The 23,100-nt window shown below is 49.1% G+C and overlaps 1 protein-coding gene across 1 annotated transcript in view; it reads right to left on the reverse strand.

Annotated features, from left to right (window-relative positions):
- Nucleotides 1-5,630: 5,630 nt before the first annotated feature.
- The window catches only part of XRRA1 (X-ray radiation resistance associated 1), a 47,633-nt gene continuing 30,163 nt past the window's right edge, over nucleotides 5,631-23,100 (reverse strand). Inside the window, exons 9-18 of the mRNA XM_030556813.1 lie at nucleotides 20,763-21,022; nucleotides 19,940-19,980; nucleotides 18,408-18,545; nucleotides 16,998-17,091; nucleotides 15,899-16,017; nucleotides 13,215-13,526; nucleotides 11,462-11,639; nucleotides 10,031-10,146; nucleotides 8,981-9,086; nucleotides 5,631-7,817 (exon numbers count right to left, since the gene is read on the reverse strand). Of these exons, the coding sequence (XP_030412673.1) occupies nucleotides 7,516-7,817; nucleotides 8,981-9,086; nucleotides 10,031-10,146; nucleotides 11,462-11,639; nucleotides 13,215-13,526; nucleotides 15,899-16,017; nucleotides 16,998-17,091; nucleotides 18,408-18,545; nucleotides 19,940-19,980; nucleotides 20,763-21,022 (1,666 nt within the window). The 3' untranslated portion in view covers nucleotides 5,631-7,515. The remainder of the gene's footprint in view (nucleotides 7,818-8,980; nucleotides 9,087-10,030; nucleotides 10,147-11,461; nucleotides 11,640-13,214; nucleotides 13,527-15,898; nucleotides 16,018-16,997; nucleotides 17,092-18,407; nucleotides 18,546-19,939; nucleotides 19,981-20,762; nucleotides 21,023-23,100) is intronic.

Here is a 23,100-nt window from a genome sequence, read left to right on the forward strand (position 1 = left end):
TAACCTGTTTTTTTCTGAAGTTGCTGTACATGAAAACTAGCAAGCCTGTCCCTGTGTCTTTTCTAACCAGTTACAGCCCCAGCCTACACAGGTTTGCTAGTGACTGGTATGCGAAAATACAGCTGCTGAAACTTCCAGTTTGCATAAAATAAAACGTGTTCTTTATGTACCGCAGTAACCATCTGGCCACTGCTGCCAGGGGTCGGGGTGGTTGGCCTGCACATGGTAAGTGGCAGATGAGAGCTCTGAGGGTGGGACTGGACTGAGATAATGACACCACCAAACAGCCCAAAGTTTTGCCTGTGTAGGTGAGGGGCCCCCTCCCCTTGCTAACAGCAGAAGAGCCGAACTGCTGTTTTTGTAGTGCAGCCAGGGCTTGGGGCTTCCATGTCTCACAGGGCTGGAAGTTGTCATAATCTTACTCTGTTCCCAGTGAAGTCGGGGAGCAGAGGCTGGACTAGGGTACAATCCCCAGTAGCAATACAGCTGAGAACAAGAACCTTTGCTGTATAGTCAAGGATAACTGCAGCAGGGCTCTACTGAGGTCCTAATGCCTAGCACCTTTCCCACGCAGGAGCCAACCCTGGCTGCAGAAATGAGATGGAGGAGGAGAGTTTTTGGAGTCGGGCCATTGGAGCACTTCCTATGCTAAGGAGTCCATAGAGTCCAAGCCCAGAAGGGACATTTAGATCATCGTCTGACCTCCTGCTTAACCCAGGCCACAGAATTTCACCCAGTTAGCCCTGGCTTGAGCCCTGTACTGTGACTGAAGTATCTCTTCCAGCCTGCAACAGGCAACTAGCTCCCCCCCCCCCCCGAAAAACAGAAACCTGATGTTCTGATCCCAAGCATGGGAGGAGCTTTTCTTTACAGAACACTGTCCCCAGGCACAGTGGCAGGCTTCTAAACCTTCCCTTGCCACCGTGGGAGCCAACAGTCTATGTTCTGTCCAGTCAGCATCAGCATGTCCCTCCCGTCCACAAGGTGGTGAGAGGGGAGCAATTCTAAAAGGGGCCAAGGTTTTCTTCTGCTGGCCCAGATCCAGACTAAGCCCACGTCCACACTACAGCTTAAAATCGATGTTATTAAAATCGATTTTATAATACAGGATTTATAAAATCGATTTTACGCGTCCACACTAGGGCACCTTACGTTGGTGGTGTGCATCCATGTTCCCTGGCGTCCATCGATTTCAGGAGTGTTGCACTCTGGGTACCTATCCCACAGTTCCTGCAGTATTCCCTGACCCTTGGAATTATGGGTTACTACCCCAGTGCCTGATGGGGCAAAAATCACTGTCGTGGGTGGTTCTGGGTACAGCCTCACCCCCTCCCTTCCTGAAAGCAGCAGACAGCATTTTCGCGCGTTTTTTACTGGTTGCAGTGAGCAAACGCCATTTTGAAGCAAGCATGGATCCTGGTCAGATCTTTACCTTGATCGCGGATGTTGTAAACAGTTCACGCATTCTCATGCTGTCTATGCTGAACCATGAGCCAGAAATGCAGGAGAGCATGCTGCTGCGCGGCGACGAGAGTGATGAGGACTTGGAGAACGAGTTCTCCGAAACCGCGGGCCCCCGCGCTTTGGAGCTCCTGATGGTAATGGGGGAGGTTCTACCCGTTCCTCGCCAATTTTGGGCCTGGGAAACAAGCAGACTGGTGGGACCGCATAGTCTTGCAGGTGTGGGACGATTCGCAGTGGCTGCGGAACTTTCACATGCGTAAGAGCACTTTCTTTGAACTTTGTGACTTGCTTTCCCCTGTCCTGAAACGCCATAATACCAGGATGAGAGCAGCCCTCACAGTGGAGAAGCGAGTGGCAATAGCCCTCTGGAAGCTTGCAATGCCAGACAGCTACCGGTCAGTCGGGAATCAATTTGGAGTGGGCAAATCTACTGTGGGGGCTGCTGTGCTGGAAGTAGCCAAAGCAATCATTAAACTGCTGCTACGAAAGGTTGTGACTCTGGGAAATGTGCAGGTCATAGTGGATGGCTTTGCTGCAATGAGGTTCCCTAACTGTGGGGGAGCCATAGATGGAACCCATATCCCTATCTTGGCACCGGAGCACCAGGGCGCCCAGTACATAAACCGCAAGGGGTACTTTTCAATGGTGCTGCAAGCACTGGTGGATTACAAGGGACGTTTCACCAACATCCACGTGGGATGGCCAGGAAGGGTTCATGACGCTCGTGTCTTCAGAAGCACTACTCTCTTTAAACAGCTGCAGCAAGGGACTTACTTCCCAGACCAGAGAATTACAGTTGGAGATGTTGAAATGCCTATAGTTATCCTGGGGGACCCAGCCTACCCCTTGATGCCCTGGCTAATGAAGCCATACACAGGCAGCCTGGACAGTGGTCAGGAGTTGTTTAACTCCAGGCTGAGCAAGTGCAGAATGGTGGTAGAATGTGCATTTGGCTGTTTGAAAGGTCGCTGGAGGACATTACTTACTCGCTCAGACCTCAGCCAAACCAATATCCCCTTTGTTATTGCTGCTTGCTGTGTGCTCCACAATCTCTGTGAGAGTAAGGGGGAGACCTTTATAGCGGGGTGGGAGGCTGAGGCAAATCACCTGGCCGCTGATTATGCGCAGCCAGACACCAGGGCAATTAGAAGATCACACCAGGAAGCAGTACGCATCAGAGAAGCCCTGAAAACGAGTTTCATCATGGGCCAGGGTACGGTGTGACTGCTGTGTTTCTTTCCCCTTAATTAACCCCCCCCCATGTATTGACTCCTGCTGCTACAAGGTAGCTTCACTGCACCCTTCCAGAACTGCTTGCTTATGGAAAATAAAGCTACTATCTGTAGAAAACATTGTATTCTTTATTAAAAGTCAGTCCCTGTAACCAACCCACCCTCCCTCCTGCTTTTACAAGCCTGTGATTAAAAGTACATCAGTAGGGGTTTTTGGGGGAGGATAGTAGAGGGAGGGAGGGATTAAGGGAAGACAAAGGCAATTAAGGAAGCCCTGAAAACGAGTTTCATCATGGGCCAGGGTTCGGTGTGACTGTGTTTCTTTCCCCTTGATTAACCCCCCCCCCCATGTATTGACTCTTGCTGCTGCAAGCAAGCTTCCCTCCACCCTTCCAGAACATCTTGCTTATTATCGTTACCAACCCACCCTCCCACTGCCTTTGAATAGCATGTCCTAAGAATAAAAGAAATGAAAAGGTACCCCGGGAGTGGTTTGGGAGGAGTATAGGAGGGAAGAAAAATGCCATTAAGGGCATTTCAATGTAATGACAGCCTTTTGGTTGGACTGTCCACAGGGGTGGAGTGGGCCGGTGCAGAAAGCCTTCCCCCACGCGTTCTTACACGCCTGGGTGTGGAAGGTATGGGACATGGTGAGTACTGAGGGAGGTTAAACATGGGCTGGAGTGGCACTCTGTGACCCCGCAGCTCTTCCAGCAGACTTCGGAGGAGGTCAGTCTGATCGCGAAGAAGCTCCAGCGTTGCTGCCTGCCACCGCTGATCTGCCTGCCACCACGTCATTTTTAGCGTCCCTCCTGTCCTCACGTTGGTCCCTCCTGTCCTCACGTTCACTGGCAGCGTCCCTGTACTTTGCGACCACGTGTTTCCACTCCCCCAGATGAGCTCTTTCACTGCGGGTTACTGCCATTATTTCTGTGAACATCTCCTCCCGTGTCCTCTTCTTCCTCAGCCTCCTTATCTGACCTATCCTTCGGACAGGAGAAGGGAGGCTGGAGAAATGTGCAGCTGTGTGTGGGGGGGAAAAGAGTGATAGAAGCATCATAAGAGAGACATTTCACAGAACAATGGTTACAGTCTTTCACTGTGAACTATACTATTCACCGTAGGTAGCACATGTAACTTCACTACAAGGTCGCCTTAGGATTATTTTAGTATTTAGTGCTTGCGGCCGTGGAGTCAGAGATCAACACAACAGATGCAGGTCAGGGGAGTACAAAAAACCTTGCTGGAGGACATGGTAAGTCAAATGGCAGTGAACCTTGCTACCTCTTTTATTACTCTCTACCCCCGGCTATCAACAGGTAGCATTCGCGCTTGGCAGCCAAAATGCTAGAAATCAAAACTCTGGCTTCTTTTCTTATGCCATCAGAAAGGTTCAGCACTAGAGAAGAATTGTGAATGGTTCCCCCCCCCCCAATCTGCATCTCTGCTGTACTGGCAGGTCACTTGACCGCCTCCCCCCTCCACCCTCTGAATTGGCAATCAGCAGCAACAATTCCTGCTGCCCAAATAATGAAAAGCTCAGCGCCAGTAGAGACACCTCCCCGTAGGAATTTGCAGCTTTTTACCATCCCCCACATGGCTAACTGCTAGGAAAGGTTTTTTATTAAAGGAGCAAGAAAGCAGAAACGAAGGAATGGCCATTTCTGTCCCCTTAATAAAGTACATTTAATTTTTAACAGGTGACCATGAACGATATTACTCTCCTGAGGATAACAGAAAGAGAAAAAGAAATCATGCTTCTTGAATGCCAGCAATCGCCGGGGCCATTCACAGCTAGGCTTTGTCATGCAATGATACCCGATTACGTGCTCCAGGCATGGCGTGGTAAAGTTTCGTACCATGGTGGACGGAATAAGGCTGCCCTGCCCAGAAACCTTCTGCAAAGGCTATTGGGGTACCTCCAGGAGTGCTTCGTAGAGATGTCCATGGAGGATTTCCGCTCAATCCCCAGGCATGTTAACAGACTTTTCAAGTAACTTTAATGCCAGCTACTGCATGCAAGCCCTCATGGCAAATCAATCATTAAAAAACGGTTGCTTTTAAGCAATGGTTTTCATTTAAAAAAGTACACTCACCAGAGGACACTTCCATGGCTTCATTGTCTGTGCTACTGGCTTGAGAGGGCTGGGAGGGTACTTCTGTCAGGGTGAGGAAAAGATCCTGGCTGTTGGGGGGAATGGAGTGCTGTGTGGTCTCTGCCATCTTGTCCTCCTCCGGGTCCTCCTCCACATATTCGCTGTCCGCAGAATCATCAGCAGTGGCTGAGATTACTACCCCCACCTCTGAATCCACAGACAAGGGGGGGCTTGTCATGGAGCAGTTACCTAAAATTGCGTTAAGCTCCGCGTAGAAGCGGCATGTTTTTGGGCCAGATCCGGATCTGCCCTTTGCGGCTTTGGTCTTCTGGTACGCCTGTCTGAGCTCCTTCACTTTAACTCTGCACTGCACCGAGTCTCTGCTATGTCCTCTCTCCCTCATGGCATTAGAAATTTTTTCAAAAGTTTTCTCATTTCGTCTACTGGACCGCAGTTCTGATAGCACAGACTCTTCTCCCCATACTGCGATCAGATCCAATAACTCCTGTGTGTTCCACGCTGGAGCTCTTTTCCTATTCTCAGGAGACTGCATTGTTACCTGTGCTGCTGAGAGCTCCACGCTGGCCAAACAGGAAATGCAATTCAAAAGTTCCCGGGGCTTTTCCTGTGTACCTGGCCAGCAGTAGAGTTCCTTTAGCTGTGAAGAGCGGCCACTGGTGCACTGTGGGATACCTCCCGGAGGCCATTAACTTTGATTTCCGTCCACACTAGCTTAAAATCGATTTTGTAAAATCGAGTTTAGGGTTACTCCTTTCGTTTAGCTGGAGTACAGAAATCGATTTTAAGACCCCTTAAAATTGATTTTAAGTGACTTGTAGTGTGGACGGTTACAGTGTTAAATCGATTTAACGCTGTTTAAATCGATTTAAAGCTCTAGTGTGGACCTGGCCATACACACGCTCGCTCTGTCAGGCTGCGGCGGGGCACTGGGAGTTCTTACAGCTTTCTCTGCTAGATTAAAAGAGCCCCAATAGCTCCTCTCTTCTCTGTGAAGGTGTTTCTATGCCCTGATTGTCCCCTCTCATTCTTTTTGATAAACTAAACAGATTGTGCTCTTTCAGTCTCTCATCATGCCTCAAATCATTTTTAATGGCTCTTCTGGGCACTTTTCAACCTCCCTTTAAAATTTGGCCACCAGCCCTGGATGCAGAATTGCCAGCTTAGCTTGCTGAATGGACATAGTATCTTCCCCCTAAAGGGGGTTTACAGTCTTTCCACTCTGCACATGTTGAGCATTATCACCATTTTAGATTTTGTTTAGGTAAATTAGCCCAAGTGCCCTGGAATTCCTTCGGGGCTGAATTTGGCCCACACTGCCACTCTGGTTCTTTTAATCATTCCTCCCAGGTCACTCCCCATAAGCCCTGTGATTGTTTCTGTCAAACATCTGCCTCTTACAGGAAAATGAGTCTTTCCATTGATAAGTGCTGCACGAAGTACAAGCATGAACACAGCCCATTCAGGCAGTCAAACCGGGTCTGAACAACTCCACAGCCACTGTGGCAGTGGGTGTTGCTGATTGACAGTTGTGCTCCTTCACCCGGCCACCGCACCTCTGGAGTTGAGGGAAGGGGCTTTAATTTTAAATATGGCTGAGCCCACACATTGTTTTCCTAACTCAATTCTGAGCCAGGTAGAACGTTTTTAAATCTCTTTGGGCTATTGCTGTACTCCAAGCAAGGTGACCTCAGCAGCAGCTGTACTCGCACAGTAGGAGCAAATGGCTAGTAACTTGTTTTAAAATCTGAACACTGGATGAGCTTCCAGCAGTGACCTGAGTTACTCCACTTGCCTTAGAACTGAAGAGTGTGTCAGCTTCATACATTTCACAAATACAGCCCCCCCTGCTGCTCTGGAAAAGACTGAGAGAGACAACCACTAAGCAGGTGCATGATTGAGGGGTTATGCTACAGGTGTGACCCATGAAACACATGCCAAAAATGCAAGCGCTGGAGTATAATTTGCTTAGAAACTGTTGTAATGTTTTGGCTTGAGTTCTTACCTAGTCCTAGCTCAGAATGATTCAGTTACGGGGAGTGGAATCCTCACCTTGCTTATCTATGCTAGAAATACAAGTACTTTAATGTGTTAGTTTCCTAGGTCCAGAATCCATGTGCACTGGGTCGTCTGAGTTGTGAGCGGCCTGGGAAGAGAACTCACCGTCCATGTACATTTAACTGGGCAGGGTTAATTAATGATCTGAAGTTAGTATGGCAACACGTGAAACCAGCTCCATTTGTTGCCCGTCCCTCTGTTTTCACTACTTTATGAAGGACACCCCGAGTGCCTTTAGCCACCCATCTATAGCCACTGCACTGCACCCTGCGTGCTGAAAGGATTTCTGCTACGCTCGCCCCCATCAATCGCTGCAGTGTGCCAGCTGCCTGTGCGCCTGCCGCATGTGAGCCCGCTGGATTCCTTATTTCAGAATAACCACGTTAGTGGCACAGGCCTCGCTGATGGCAGCAGCAGGGCAATAACTGACCAGGTGTTTTGTGAGCCATTTGTTTATTTCACTGAGTGCAGCTGTAACTATGTGGACTCGAGCACAATTGTACTGGCATGTTACACAAACCTTTTCACCGTGCTGCATTTTCAACCCTCGCTACTAAAAGTGCACTAACCTCATTATAAAACTAACTCAAAAATCTATCTAGAGAGAAACACAAAAGTTGAGAAGTTCCTGTTCTCCACAGGCCAGTTTACAAAGCAAATGTCACTCCGCTCCTCTTCCGAGAGGAACTTTTCTCCCGTGACAGGTAAGGGTTAAGGCTCTCGCTCTCATCCGTATCCTGAGGCAGAGTCTCTGATTTACTTTCCTCGATCTCGACAAAAGTTTCTTGAGTTGGGCTTTGCCCTAGCTCTGGGATAGTCACACTCTCCTTGCAGATCGCCTTACTGGAAGTTGCCAAAGCAGCCTTGTACTTCTGGTGGAATTCCTTCATCAACCCCAGAGCCTCCTGATACGCCTTCCGGTTGGATTTCTTCTTTCGCAGAACAGACACTGGGGAAGAGCAGAAGCATGAGCTCACTGTTCCCCTGGAACTGGTCTTTTAAAATCTCATGGCGACTTTGATCTTTACTGCTTCCCTCTCATCTCTGATACAGAAAAAACTGTCGGGTCTGATCCTAGGCTCAGAACTCAGCCGCAGCGCCTACTGTAGGCAACAGGGACTGCACGGATTGGGCCCATACAATAAAACTGATTTAATCCATAGCTAGGGGATTGGTCCTGCTTTGAGCAGGGGGTGGGACTAGATGATCTCCTGAGGTCCCTTCCAACCCTGATATTCTATGATTCTATAGCTGGACACCAGCTACCTTGTTTGGAGAACTCACTCACTAAACTACTTCCAGATGGGACTGCTTCATCACGCGTTAGGTTTTGATGCGTCGGAAGCACAAACAACCTGTAGAGTTTGGGATGAAAGGTTCTGCTCTGGAGCTAGAGAATGGCCGAGGTATTGGACTGGGCCCGTGGCATTCCTGAGTTCAAATCCCAACTTGTCTGGCCTTGGACAAGTCACTTCCCTTTGTCTCTGTTTCCCTCCTCTGTCCTGCCGAACAGGAGTGGGGTGCAGGTCAGTTACAGGGCTTGATGCTGTGGCCCCTGTTCTAAGGATTATTCTATTATAGAACCTGAAAAAATGGACTTTAGAATGGAAATTTTAACACGGTGCCTCTGCCTGGCTTGTGGCGTTTAACCTCCAGCGGGAAGTGCTTGGCTGGTCTGGAAGCTACACTGCTCACTACCAGCTTTTGTACTTTTCCACTTTGGGAAGCCATTTTCCACTTAGTTTAAGGAAACAGAGGGCAGCAGGGCCCAGTTCATGATTAGTTCTTGGTTCACATCAAGGAGGACCGTGCACATCCTGGCTGTCGTGGGTCTGATTCTATAACATGCTGAGTGCTGTCAGCTTCTACAGGCTCTCAGCACCTCCTAGAGAGATGGGGAAACTGAGGCACAGATAAGGGACATTTCCAGGGTCACCCATAAGTCACTGTCAAAAAATCAGGGGTGGAACATAGGTAACTTGACTTCCAAATCCAGTGCCCTTAGTCATTTAATTTCAAATACATCACTATGCAGATGTTTCCAACCTCTGCACAGGTCTGTCCGATCACAATCTTTGCATGCAAGTGAGCAGAAATGTAGGGGGGAAATACCTAGTGGAACTTCTCTGATGTTCATGTTGCCTCTCATGGCTAGGAGGATGTCTTCCAGCACCTCGGCTTTAGTCTTTCGAGAGGGAGGGCCTGGTGGCTTCCCCATCTACAAGAAAAGCAGACAATGACGAGCAGGTGTGATGGTCCATGTCCACTGTCCTCCCCTGCTCTGCAATGTTCGGCAAGCTGCACTTTCACTGGAAACATGGCCTATCCGCTTTAAGTGCTCGACTCAGTATGAGCAAAGCCGGTCACAGACATGTCTCAGACGTGCCAATCTACGTGAGGTCCATGTTTCTCAGCTGCCCTTTGAACCTAAAATGCTGCGTGATGTGCAATTACAGAGTAGCGTGGTTCTTACATCATTCTACTGCAGTGTAAGAATTTATTCCGTAGCATCTTCCCATCCTGGTGGGCTACTGTCAACATTTTGGAGATGGACAGTTCCTCAATAAACCACAGACAAATGGTTGGCAACCTTTTTGTGCAACTGTGCCCAGGTACCAGATTAAGTGGGGGTGAGCCCATGCCCAAAAGTTCCCATTCAAACTGCACGCAACACGCCACACGTAGGCTTGGAATGATTTTGTAATGGCAAGGTGGGGGGCTGGAGCATGCCATGGTCCCTGGTGGAGAAAGAGTCCACCCAATGGAACGAAAGGCAAGGATGGGCAATAGGCTGCGGCCCTGAACAAAAACTCTTCATTCAGGGGAGCTTATTGTACCAGACTCCGAAGCCTGTCATGCGACATATTGGGAGATGGGAACCACTCCCTTAGACTAGAAGGTATCTGATAGCACTGGGCCAAAACTTTGGAGCCTGCCATGAAGAGAAGTGAAGGATTTAACAAGAGATGGCTCAGGGATACAAAATTCTGACCCGGATCTGACTGGGGGAACATTCAAATCTCGGGCTTCCATTCGAATCCATTACCAAATTCTGAGCCCAGTTTGGCAGGAGTTGGATCCAAAGTTCTGGCTTGGACCCAATTCCAGATATAGACAGAGAACAAAAATAACGGTTCTGCCATCAAAGCCTAAATGTTTTACCTTCTTTCTTCTGGGCACATACGGCTTTTGCACACTGTCGAGCCTTGCCTTCGAGTCACGATACACCAGGGGCTGTTTCAGAGCACGCCTCAGCGCCTGGACATTTTGCTGCATTCCTAAGAACAAAGGGAAATAGGTGTGTCTGAGGAAACCCCCTGCTGCGGCTGACTATTATAGTAACACTTAGCACTTACCGACCTCTTCAAAGAGCCTTCCGGTATTAATCAGATAAGAAATCATCTTTAGCTGCTTTCATCACACTGCCATTAACCAATGGATCTACAAGCTATGTACCCGAGACACTGTAGGACTATATACACCTCAGTCACCACTAAAAGACGGCCCATTCTGGAGTACAACTCGGCCCTATTTAAAATCCACACTATACACCAGGTTCAACACAGGCTAGAGAGTGACTGTTCACAAGGGTAACGTTCCCAAGGGCAAGTTGGATCTCAGCTTTGGCTAGCCAATGAGAAAATGGCATTGCTCCCATTGCTTTTCAGCCTGAAGTGCAGTACGGGGTCAAAGCAGCCACTGGAGACCTGGCTGGGCTGGGAATACAGACAATTTCTTCTGCTGGTCACTGGCACATAACAAACAAAAACTGATACAGGAGCTTCAGCTCGGACATGCCAGTCAGACACCCAGCTCAGGGTGCAGTTGGCAATGAAAAAAAATACGTCACTTGCATGGATCAGAACCGCCGTCAGCCCAGCCTGGGAGAGAACAGGATTTTTCACAGGAAGTGGAGAATACCATAGCCAGCTGGAAGAGCAGGGGAACCTGGGGAGCAGGAATTTACCCAGGATACCGAGCCTAATGCCCCCCTGCTTAGAGAACGGATCATGGGTTCTTCACTGGCTCCACATGGCCAGGGTCTCGGACTGAGGTATGAGATCCTGCAGCAGCACAGGGCCCTCGCTCCTGCTGACTCTGCCAGTGCTAGCCGCTGTTTTTTCATATGTGGGTGGCTCCGAAGCTGGCAGATTGAATTGTACCGAACTAGCCAAAGGAAACGGCCTTTCAGAGCAAAAATATGCACAAGATTCCGGGCCAAAGGATGATCTGGTTCACTCCACCTACCCAGAATGCACTCCTGCTTCAGGGCCAGCCTCTTAGGGCTGAGAGGGACTTATGTGACCCAAAGACCATGTGCTGGCCCCATGCCTGGGGTGAACGTTACCCCTAGTGTGGAAAACTCCAAAGGCACCAGTTTAAGACCAACATTGCTCAGGGGCAGAGAGAGGCACTTTAGGAACATGGTCCTTTCCACTGACTGACCAGTTTCCCAGTTACACCTGCTAACCTAAAGTTCAAAAGCAGGTTCAGATTCAGAGGTTTCAAGGTCAGAAGGGATGTTTCCAATCAGCGCATCTGACCTGCAGAACAAGCATTTCTGAGCAAGAGAAATCAACTTTCCCGACTTACCCACTGGCTCAATGAACTCGGGGTCAGTTTTCACACGGAGCAGTTCTTCATAGCCCTTATATTTCGTGGGAATATACGTGCAGCTGCCCGATGTCCTGGACTTGTGTTTCCTCTTCCCTTGTCTGTCTTCCAGTTCATGTCTCCAAACAGAGCTGGGGATGTCATCTGCATCATCCAGCTTCAGACATCCAGGGGAAAGGATTTACAACAAGCGCTTTTTATTGCAAAGCAAGTCACACAAAACCTGCCTTTACCCCACCCAAACTCTAGATCGGATGCAGATCTCTCAGAGCTGAATTCTACCAGCTACATCAAGTGCAACTCCATAGCCCCTTGGGGCTACTCGGGCTCAAGTGAGGGTAGAAATTGACTCTAAACATCCAAATTTGATGACTGATATTTCCTAATTGAATGCACTGTAATAATAATATTTCATAATTAAAGTATAGCATCTAATAACATAACACTCTCCAAGCATTAATTTACCTGCCACGCTCCTGGAGAAACCTGTATTATCCCTGCTAACGGGGGATTTTTCAGACAAGGCTAAGACCTGCTTAGTTCTTCTTACCACAATCCAACCTTAAGGTTAAACAGCAGGTAGTAAAGACATCTGAGCTCATCTCAGCCCTGTCTACGTGATTGTTTCCATCACTGGGCATTACAGAGCAGAAAAATCCTGGTGCAGACAAGGCCGAAGACCGATAGGGAGTTTGCTCATTGTCACATAGAGTCTGACTAGAAATGCTGGGAACAGAAGTTAGCAGCGCTGGCGCTTGGCCCTGCTCTCACCACTAGACCACACTCCCTCTCGGAATACTCAGCTTTGACCACGTTTACTCGCATACACAACGTGAGGGCTATATTTGGGGGAAAGGGTGTCTGGAAAGCTGCGCTCCTCACTTCTGAAAGGGAATTTGGTGCCATGAAAGGTACCAGCCTGAGCGCTCAGCAGGCTGAAGTCTATCCTAGGCCCGGTGCGAAATAGGAAGTGGCCTACAGAGATTGGAAGCTCTGTGGTTGGGGACGGTTTTGTATGTGTGTATACAGTGCCCAGCACAATTAGGGCCTGTAGGTGTTACTGCAATCCAACTAACTAATGAGAACTTCACCATTCTGCCCAGCCAGTGGACCTCAGTCCAGATCTGGGCCAACACCGCGAGAGGAGAGGTGGGAATTCAGTTTCCATGCACAAGTAGTCCCTTGAGTGTGGTCTCTGCTGAGACTTCTAATAAGGGAATCAATTGGTGCCAATGTGATGTGGTCACTTTCCCCGTGGGCAGAGAAAAGCAACAACCAACTTGTTTCACACACATCAGCAAAGAGCCATTAGACATTAATGATTTTTGATGACATGGGCTGGAATTGAACCAGTAACTGCAGCGGCGAGGTTCTATATTCCGTTACCAAGCACCTAACCATCTAGTCCACCTGCAACCATGGTACCTTTATAAATGCAATCACGACCGGGAACGTAGAGAACTGATTTTTGGTTTCCACGAACACCCCAGCCATGCATGTAGTTGTACTTTGTTCCTGGTGGGCTTTCTATTTCCAGCTGGCTTGTCAATGGAGAATTATGAATTCAGTTACATGCATGCCATGCTTTCTTCTTTTAGAAAACAAAGGTCATTTCTACCGTCTGAGCATGTCTGGACGAGCCTTTGGTTCTCGAATGCCAGATACTTTACTCACAAATTCACAAGTGAGGCTGGCTTAATACTAGGCAGACACACAGTACACGCTCACACACCTGAGTCAGAAAGAAGAATTCAATGTCATCTTCAGCGCTGGCAGGACCAAGCTTGGAATCATATTTCTCTTTCTCCGGCACCTCCTTGTGGCTACCAAGCATTTTGGTGTCATCATAAGGCTCCTGGTGCTGCTGTGCTGACGATGGTCTGATCGGCGGAAGAGGATCAGACAGGCTCAACCTATGTGATCCTTCCTCAGACTCCTCTAGTTTACCCCCCTCTGTATCCAACCAGAGTTTCCAAAAGGAGGACTCAAGAGGAGCTTCTAGCATCAGCGGCTGCTTTGGAACCATTGGGACATGTGATGTTACCTGGAAGAGAAGTAAAGGCTGATCCTCCAGAGCTCTCTGAGCCCTGACAAATACTGAGCCCCCTATAGGACTTCTGACCCATTCTGGAAGGGGCGGTGGCATTACTAAATAAAGTGTGTGTAGGCAGGGCCTGAATGCAGACAGCCAACATCAGCATCAGGGTATGACTCATAGACTTTAAGGCCAGAAAGGACCATTGCAATCATCTAGTCTGACCTCCCGCAGGCCACAGAACCTCACCCACCCACCCACTCCTGCAATAGACCCCTAACCTCTGGCTAAGTCACTGAAGTCCTCAGATCATGATTTAAAGACTTCAAGTTACTGAGAATCCACCCATTTACACTAGTTCAAACCTGCAAGTGACCCCTGCCCCATGCTGCAGAGGAAGGCGAAAACATCCCAGGGTCTCTGCCAATCTGTCCTGGGGGAAAATTCCTTCCTGACTTCAAATAGGGCAAATCAGTTAGACCCTGAGCATGTGGGAAAGATCCACCAGGAAGACACCTGGGAAGGAATTTTTGTAGTAACTCAGAGGCCTCCCCATCTAGGGCCTCTCTCATCTCTAGCTGTTGGGGATTTCTGCTACTGGTAGTCACTGATGGGCCACACACTACTGCAGGCAGTCCTATCATACCACCCCTTCCACAAACTGATCAAGCTCAGTCTTGAAGCCAGTTAGGTTTTTTGCCCCCACTGCTTCCCTTGGAAAGTTGTTCCCGAACTTCACCTCCTCTGATGGTTAGAAACCTCTGCCTAATTTCAAGCCTAAACTTCTTGATGGCCAGTTTCTAGCCATTGGTTCTTGTGTCCACATTGTGGCTTAACATAAATAACTCCTCTCCCTCCTTGGTATTTATCCCTCTGATGTATTTATAGAGAGGGATCATCTCTCTCCTCAGCGTTCTCTTGGTCATGTTAAACAAGTCAAGTTCCATAACTCTCCTCTCATAGGGTAGGTTTTCCATTCCTCAGATCATCCAAGGAGCCCTTCTCTGCACCTCGATCCATTTTTAATAGTTTAGCCCCATTCCTAAAGGCCAGAGCAATCCATGTTATATGTTCACTCAGCCACAACAGAATTTAACTGCCATTATCACCGGAATGTTTTTATTCTACAGCTTCCAGGCCAGGTTGTGAGAGCTGAGAGTCAGGAACATGCTAGGCTCTGCCAGGGTCTGGGAAGCAAATTGTCTTCAGTCAACTCCCTGGCAATGCACTTGCTGGACAGCACAAATGTCAGGGTGAAGCAGCCCTTGCCGGACATCCAGGGGAAGTTTATTCATTATTGCAAGAAATGCAGGCAGCAGTAAATCATGCCTGATGCATCCTTAACTCCTGGAAGTCCCCCACCTGCTACTGAGCAGCCATAAGATGACTTTGCCAACGGCAGTTCAGACCCTGCAGGAGCCACAGAGCAGGAATCACTGGGAGAAAGTCTGTGGCCTGCATTACACACAAGGTGAAACTATGTGATCATGAGGGTCCCTACTGGCTTTAAAATCTATGAAGCACGTGCCAGGAGGAAAGAGAGGGCAGCAGTCATTCATGCAGACCAGCTCCTGTCTCCATATATCAGGGGGTGCCCATCTCTACGGTTCTCCTGGATCCATGGGACGGAGACGTCTGTGCTCCTCCGAAACCCTCTCACTTGAGGGTCAGGTCCCACATGCTGTGCAGGGTTCATTACATGGAGGGGCCCCATGTAATTATATTGAAAGTCACATTACCCAGTTGCAATGCTTAACAGAGATGGGATTCTGCACCTGCTTAAAATTAAGCATGTGCTTTAGTGCTCTGTTAAACTGGGGCCATGATACGGATTGTATGATATTTAGACGGTAAACTCTTTGGGTTGTAAAATCCCCAGGGCTAGGAGCCTGTCATATTTCTCTATGCCTACTGATATCAATATCTTGACTGTATTTGGCATGAACGAACAGCTAGTGTGTAGCTTCACGCCATCACATTAGTGGTTGGTGGGTGAGGATTGTCCTTCGTGCCACCACCCAGAACAACACGCAGTTCCAGCTTTCTCCACAAGAGAAGCACCATTCCATCAGTACTGCAACTTTTTGCTGCAGTGTTTGGTTTGGGCTGATGTGAACTCCTACGCTGTTAAGAGTTGGAGGTGGCTCAGACGTACCACGGGGAGGCCACAATAATTGGACTATTCTTCGGTCCGTGTTCTCTGAATAGGTAACAGGACTAGCGCTAATGGTTTGCACCGTGAAGACTGTCTAGTGATTAGAAATGCCAGGTCAGCCAGGTGCTATTGAGCAAGGAGCGGTCAGAATCATGCAAGTCAGTGAGAGTTTAGCACTGACTTCACTGGGACCACGGCTGTGTTTACCACACTGATCCATTCATACCTTCCTATTGGCCTTGACTGGAATAAAGATGTGCGGTTTCTCCAGTTTTGAAATCTTTCTTCTAATTAGCTTAATCCCCAGTCTGTGCTGAAGGAAACTGGTTAGCAAAGGTGGATCACCTGCCAAACAAGGGGACTGCGTTAAAATCAGCTGTATCTGTCCTGGCACTCTGGCAGCAGAAAGCAAGTTCCACGACAAGGCTCTCCGGGCTAGCAGGGGCTGGACTGACTCACGCAGTGGGACAATGAGCCAGCACCTCCTCTGGCTTCCAGCGGTTGCCACTGGATTGAAGCTGTAATCTGTAAAAGCATCGGGGCAGATCCTCAGCTGGTGTAAATCGGCATAGCGCCACTGAGCCACGACAAGGCGCAGCAGCTGGGGATGGATCTGTCCCAGTCCTCACTGTGCTATCAGCAAGAAGCAGCCGATTGGTCACTGCAGTGGGACTTAGGAGACTGGAGCTCTAATCATAGTAAGCTAAAGGAGTTTGGTTTCCAACTCCCAGCAACTCAGTGGAGTTGTGCACCTAACTCCCTTAAGCTCCAGCTTCGCACGCCGTAGATTTGGCAGGGCTTGCTCCCCCCGGGATGGTGTGTGGGCATAGGCTAGGCCTTGCCTTCTCCCCGCAGCCTTTGGAGAGGCTTAAAGCTACAGAAGCAGTGTCCAGGAGAGCACAAGGGCTGTAACAGGCTAGTCTTTGTGGGCAATGGTGCATCCTGTCAACCTTTCCCAAGAGACAAGTCCTTGGCCCAGGACACTGAAAACCTGCATATCGCCCTGGTGACGTCACAGAAACTAAGGCCAGCGGGATTTCTCCCTGAGCTGCGCAGGCAGCCGGCAGTTTAAAGTAACAGCAGCTCTAACACCTCGAAGCCTGTGTCCATGCCAGCTGTCAAAACAATGGGCGCTGGAGCAGCTAAGCCAAGGTGATGCGTGGAAACAGCCCCTTTTTCAAATGAGCAGCACCGGGGAGCAATGGATTGATCCTGCACCTCAAGGGGAGTTTTGTTACTGACTCCCAGGGAGCAGGAGCAAGCCCTGCGGGTCTCCCTTCTTCTTAAAGGGCCAGACCCCTCAGGGATCCTGGCTGGTCCCATACCGCTCCTGAGGGTGGTCAGGGGGTTGCTGTGGAATGTCAGCTCCACCAGAGAGGGAAAGAGAGCCACGGCTAGCAGGTCCTCCTCATTTTTGATCTGCAAGATAAAATACAAAGCCATAATACTCCCTGCTCATGTGCGCTGAGGCACCCTCTTTAATTCCAATTTTACTGTCATCATAAAGGTCTGAATCCCTGAGGCAGCAGTTTGGGGACAGAGAGGACTGTGCTGTCTAGTGGGTAGAGCACTGTGCTGGGACTGAGGAGACCCTAGGTTCTATTCCCAGCTCTGGCACTGGGTGACCTTAGGAAAGTCACTTCACAGCCCTGTGCCTCAGTTTCCCCATCTACAAAATGGGGATGATGATTCTGGCTCTCCTTTGTAAAGGGCTTAGAGATCTATGGATGAAAAAATGCTCTCTGATGGGAAAAGCTTGTGTACTGCACAGCCAGTATTCTTCCCGAGTAAACATGGACGGCAGGGCTGGGGTGCAGCCACCCTCATCTCTCACAGTCCAGCAGCTCGGATCAGCCTGGAACAGTGCATGCTGGTAAGTGTAGTCTCAATGAGCCACACCTCCATAGCAAAGAGGAGGGTGTATCTGCAATCATAATTGATAACAAGATGAACAACAATTCCATTTACATCAGACTTTCCCCAGGCAGATTCCCCGTGAGCATCTCCCATGCTGCAGTCTGACCAGGAAGATCCAGCACTCAATTAGCAGCCAGGTGAGAGAGAGGGCCAGACTGGATCACTCTACCACCCTTAGGGCCATAGTATCTTAATACTACTCTGCTACTACAGCCGATTGTGCGTGGGGCTGTAAGGAGAAGGGGACGGTACCCTTCATTGCACCAGGCACTGGCACAATCCAAGCACAGAGACCACCAGCAATGCCAGATGCTTCAGAGGAGGCAGGGTAGGGGTGGCCTATGCGCCCGCCCTTCTGGACCCACTAGCAGTCAGCAGCTGGAGCCCACTGATTTCAAAGGTGCAGCAATGACCACTCCTACCTGTGCTGCTCCAGCACACCTAGAGGCAGGCACAGTGCCTGTAGCTCCTGATGCTGGTGCAATGCCTGAGGCCTACCTCTGCCTCCCAGTGCCTTCTGCAGCCTCACTCCTAGAGCCTGCCACCAGGCCAGGAGTGGGGTCACTGTAGGGACAGCAAGTGTCTAGGACAGAACAAGTGGACAGAGGTTTCTAAGTTTCTTACAATCCCAAGGTACAGCAGAACACAGCTGGCCACGGCAAGTCTCTGTGGTGAGTGTATTTCCAGTTTCACCAAGAAAGCATACCAAGGGGTTGCATGTAGCAGCAAAATAATGGCTCCCCTGTCCCTTAACGGTCCCAGATTTCACCCGTACTACTACGGACAGCACCAGCCTGTAACCACAGGGGCTGACTCACCTTGTTGTTGGCCAGGCTCAGATAGCGCAGTTCCGGAAAGGGGGGCGTAAACTTTTGGCTCAAGGTGTTCCTGACACTGGCAGGGGGAGTCCCAGCGTCGGCGAGACATGAACAGTCGTTTCCCTCCATGAAAACATCCTTACAGAAAGAAGGGGAATAGTGTGATAGACAGACACACAGAGCTGCCACAGGGGGATGTCCAGGACATGGTGACATCTAAATCCAGTCCATTTACCAATTACCATAAAAAATCCACACTCGCTGAAGATCAGCAAAGTACTCATGGAATGAAACTGATTAGGAAAGAGATAAGGCACTAAGTCTAATGGTTAATACCAAGGACTAGGCCTCAGGACTCCTGGGTTCCATCCCTATGTCTGCCATTGGCACACTGCGAGATCTTGGGCAAATCACTTAACCTCTCTGTGCCTCAGTTTCCCCCGTAACAGGCCAGGTGTTTTGCCATTATTATATCTACAAGGTTCACATTGGCCTGGCTCCAGGCAGCACAGCCAGCTGGTACTTTCCCCTGTTGATTGCATGTTATGCTTCAGAATCTAAGTGTTCATTTAAAATAAATTAAACTCTAACCTTAACCAGATGGGCAGAACCCTGGGCCGGCAGCGGGCTGAGCGGGGCTGCATCCCCCAGCTAGCAGGAGCCAGTGGCCAGAACTCCAGACCATCAGCTGGCTGAGCCACTCAGCCTGCCGTCGGTCTGGGGTTCCTGCTGCCGGGCCCTTGCAAGCGGGGGTCCCGGCCGCCGGCCCCACTCAGCCCAACGGACGGAACCCCAGGCCGGCAGCAGGCTGAGCGGGGCCGCGTCCCTGGCTGGAAGGAGCTGGTGGACAGAACCCCAGGCCAGCAGCAGGCTGACCAGGACCGCGTCCCCAGCTGGAAGGAGCTGGCGGACAGAACCCCAGGCCGGCAGCAGGCTAAGCGGGGCCGCATCCCCCAGCTGGCAGGAGACAGCGGACAGAACCCCAGACCAGCAGCGGGCTGAGCCAGTCTGGGGTTCCAGCCGCCGGCCCAGCTCAGCCCGCTGCTGGTCTGGGGTTTTGACTATACGCGATGTTCGCCTTACACGCTGGCTTTAGAACCTAACCCCACGTAAGATGTGACAGTTCTGTACAGCAAAATGGCACACAGCTTTATTTTAAATGTATGCAGCAGATTTAAGAGCTGAAACATTTACAGGTTACGTGAAAATTAGCTGCACAAGACTCCAGGCTATGGCAGGCTACTGATCATAAATCATTCAGGCTGTTAAGGCCTTGGCATTCCCAGAAGGGCTTCTAAAGAATAAGGCAGACAGAAGTTAATGCTCCCAAAGAGAAGAACCCGAGGAGGAGAACTTTGGAATGTTCATCCTAGACCATAATCTCATTGGAGATTTTTAAGAGCAGGTTGCATCCCTGTCAGGGATGGTCTAGATAATACTTAGTCCTGCCTTGAGTGCAGGGGACTGGACTAGATGACCTCTCGAGGTCCCTTCCAGTCCTATGATTCTATAAGCCAGCAAACAGTTCTTACCAGCAATGGTGGTTCTCGAGAGGCAGAAGTGAAAACAACCTCTGTAATAAAACACAAACAAATCACGGGCTTCTAAATACAACTGCATGGAACTCTGACGGTCAGCTCTTTGGGGCAGGACCACCTTTTTGTTCTGTTTGTACAGCACCTAACGCAATGGGGTCCTGGTCCATAACAAGGGATCTTGGGTGCTGTGACAATGCAAATGATAAATAAATCATAATGGAGCTGTGTTTTGTGTTGGCCCATCCCATAACTAGGGGAATCGGAAGGGATACATGCAGTGTCAATCTGAGCCTGGAAGAGACCGTCTTCATGACGAACAAAGCCTCTGGCTGAGTCTGCCAACAACTATGGCAATTAGTACTGCTCAGGGCCTAATGGCAAAACATCCATGGATGTCAAGGACGCAGATCAGGGCCTCAACATACTGGGTGTGTTGGTTGCACTGTAATCCACTGGTGAAATCCTGGCCCAAATGAAGTCAATGGGAGTTTTGCTGTTGATTTCAATGAGGCTAGGATTTCATCCCATATAGATGTTTAAGGCCAGAAGGGACTTTGTCTGACCTCATAATGAAAGGCGCTCTCTGAGATACCTGTCTCTCCCCTCCTCCTCCATAACACACACACACATATTCTCCTCCATGGTATTGCTGTTTGAATCATGGCATGCAGTTTCTGATACATGGCTCTGGAAAGGCTCAGCCACGGATTAAGAAACCTGATCCTTCTCCCACTAAAATCAGTGGCAACGTTCCCATTGATTTCAGCAAGAAGAGGAGCAGGCCTTGACAGCTGGGAATGAAAGGCGGAGCTGTTACCTGTCCTGTCTGGATCCTGGTTGTTTTGTAAAATTAAGTATTCTAGTTGCTCTTTCTCCATCACCAGCTGGCCTTGCAATCCTGCCCCAGCTTGCAGCGGCTGCTCGTGCTTCTGTCCGAATCTAGACGGAAAGCTGCATGACTCTGCCTTGGTTCCCATCCTTGCCGACTGTGGATGGAGGGAGAACTGGGAATTCTCCATCTGATGCAGGTAAGGGACCTCTGCAATCCCATTCTTGTCCAGGTTTAACTGCTTCAGGCTGATCAGAAGAGGAAGTGACCATGAAGCCTAATGAAAGTTACCATTGCACAATATGCAACAAAGCCGTGTTACTAGCACCCGGAGTGGGAAACTGTCCCTGAGCCCCCGTGGATGCTGTACCTCTCAATAACAATGCAACATAAGCTGCTTCTCCCACAGCTCTTCATCTATGCTGAAATACGCTAAGGTAACAATCACAGGCCCGCTCCTGTAAGGTACTGAGAGTCCCTCCCTCTCACAGAAGTCTATGGGAGTTCTCAGCTCACAGGAAAGACTCAGCGTCTTGCAGGATTGGGCTCTGTAGCCTGAGTGACCCCACTCAGTTTGTTTGTTCAGTTATTTGAGCTCAGACAGGAAGACGGGCTGGCAGTTGGTTAAATCAGGAGGTGCTGATCCTGGGGTTTGGGTAATTGGGATCCTGCTGTAAGAAGAGAACAATGCTTGGTACCTCCATAGCAGCTTAAAATCACTGATGAATTTAACCTGTGAGGAAGGTAAGCCTGATATCCCCAACTGACAGAGGGGGAAGCTGAGGCCCAGAGAGATTAACTGAACTGTTCAGGGTCACAAAGAAAATTTGTTGAAGAAACAGAAATAAAATCAAGGGCTCCTGATACCTAATCCCATGTCTCAACCCAATCTGGCCATCCTCCTCTTGTCAGCACTTCACAGACAATATGAAATTCTACCCCAGGAATGTCTGCACTGAGAAAGAACAATAACGTATGGAGCATCTCTTTGTATTCTTTTGCAAGCATTTTGGAACTGGCCTGGAGGTGGTGGTTTGGTCTGAATTCAATCTAGTGATTGTCAGCAATAGGAATCAGAGGAGAACATAAGAACGGCCATAGTGGGTCAGCCCAGTATCCTGTCTACTGACAGTGGCTATATTCTAGTCTCAACTCTGCCGCTGACTGCCTGAGTGATCTTGCATGAGACACTTCACTGCTTTGTGACTCAATTTCCCTTCCTGTAAAATGGGTATAACAATGCTTAGCCAACTCGCGGGGCGCTGTGGTGTCTTACTCGTGAATGTTTGCCAAGGGCTTTCAGGTCATTCGGTGTGACAGAAGTGCAGGGTATTATTAGAAAATGCTCTTCTGCCAACTCCCCTTGGCTTGTTCACGTACTCCTCACTGGAGCTGGGAGAGTTTTCAGGTTGATGGCAATTCCGAAAAATTGAAAACAATTATTTCGGGTTGAACCAAAAACATTTTTTCAAATGTGCAGCAAATAAAAAAGTTAGGGGGGAAAAAACTGCTTCGGGTCTAACAGAACATTTCATTTCAAACACTTCCAAACCAAGCCTTTCAATCTTGACCATGGTTTGAGGGGTTTGATTTAAAAAACAAAACAAAACAGAACTAAAGGAAAGTTAGAAACAAAAAGTCATTTTGAAGCAAAAAATCAAAATGTTTCATCTTTAAAATGTCAAAGCAAAACGTTTCCATTTCTTTTGGAGTTTACTTTGGTTGGTTACGATTGAAACAATTTGGCAAAATGGACACAAATTTGTGTCCCAAATCTGTTTTTTTCATTGAAAAAAAATTTTGTGGAAAAATTTCACTCAGCTCTCCTCCTCCCTCCAAGCTTTCCCTCCTGCTCCGCTGCATGCCCCCTACAAGCCCCCTCCCCCTGCAAAACCTTCTCAAATCCTGTTCTAGAACACACAGCATGTGTAAAGACCACACCGCTGTGTTCACGATTCTACTGCAGCAGGTGGCCCCCTCTTGGCAAGGGCTTGGGGCCTGATTCTGCACAGACTGATCTCCTCGACTCAGATGCCTCTAAAATGCAGTGCACACCACCAGTGGGCTGTATGAATAGCTAATACTGATAATACATCAAAGGGACTTTTCCCACTGGCTTCCGTAACTCAGCTGGACTGAAATAACCTACTGGGCCCATCTGAGGCAGTTAAATCCACGGAAGGAAAACGAGAAGAGCAATCTGCTCCAATCCATCATTTCTGAGCCTTGGGACATGAGCAAAAGCACTTGGCATGATTCTGAATTTCATCCCACCCATTTATTGTAGGGCAGCCAGGGGGACATTGTCTCTGTGCGGCTGTTTTCA

Source organism: Gopherus evgoodei, chromosome 1, assembly GCF_007399415.2.
Source record: "Gopherus evgoodei ecotype Sinaloan lineage chromosome 1, rGopEvg1_v1.p, whole genome shotgun sequence".
Lineage (NCBI taxonomy): Eukaryota > Metazoa > Chordata > Testudines > Testudinidae > Gopherus > Gopherus evgoodei.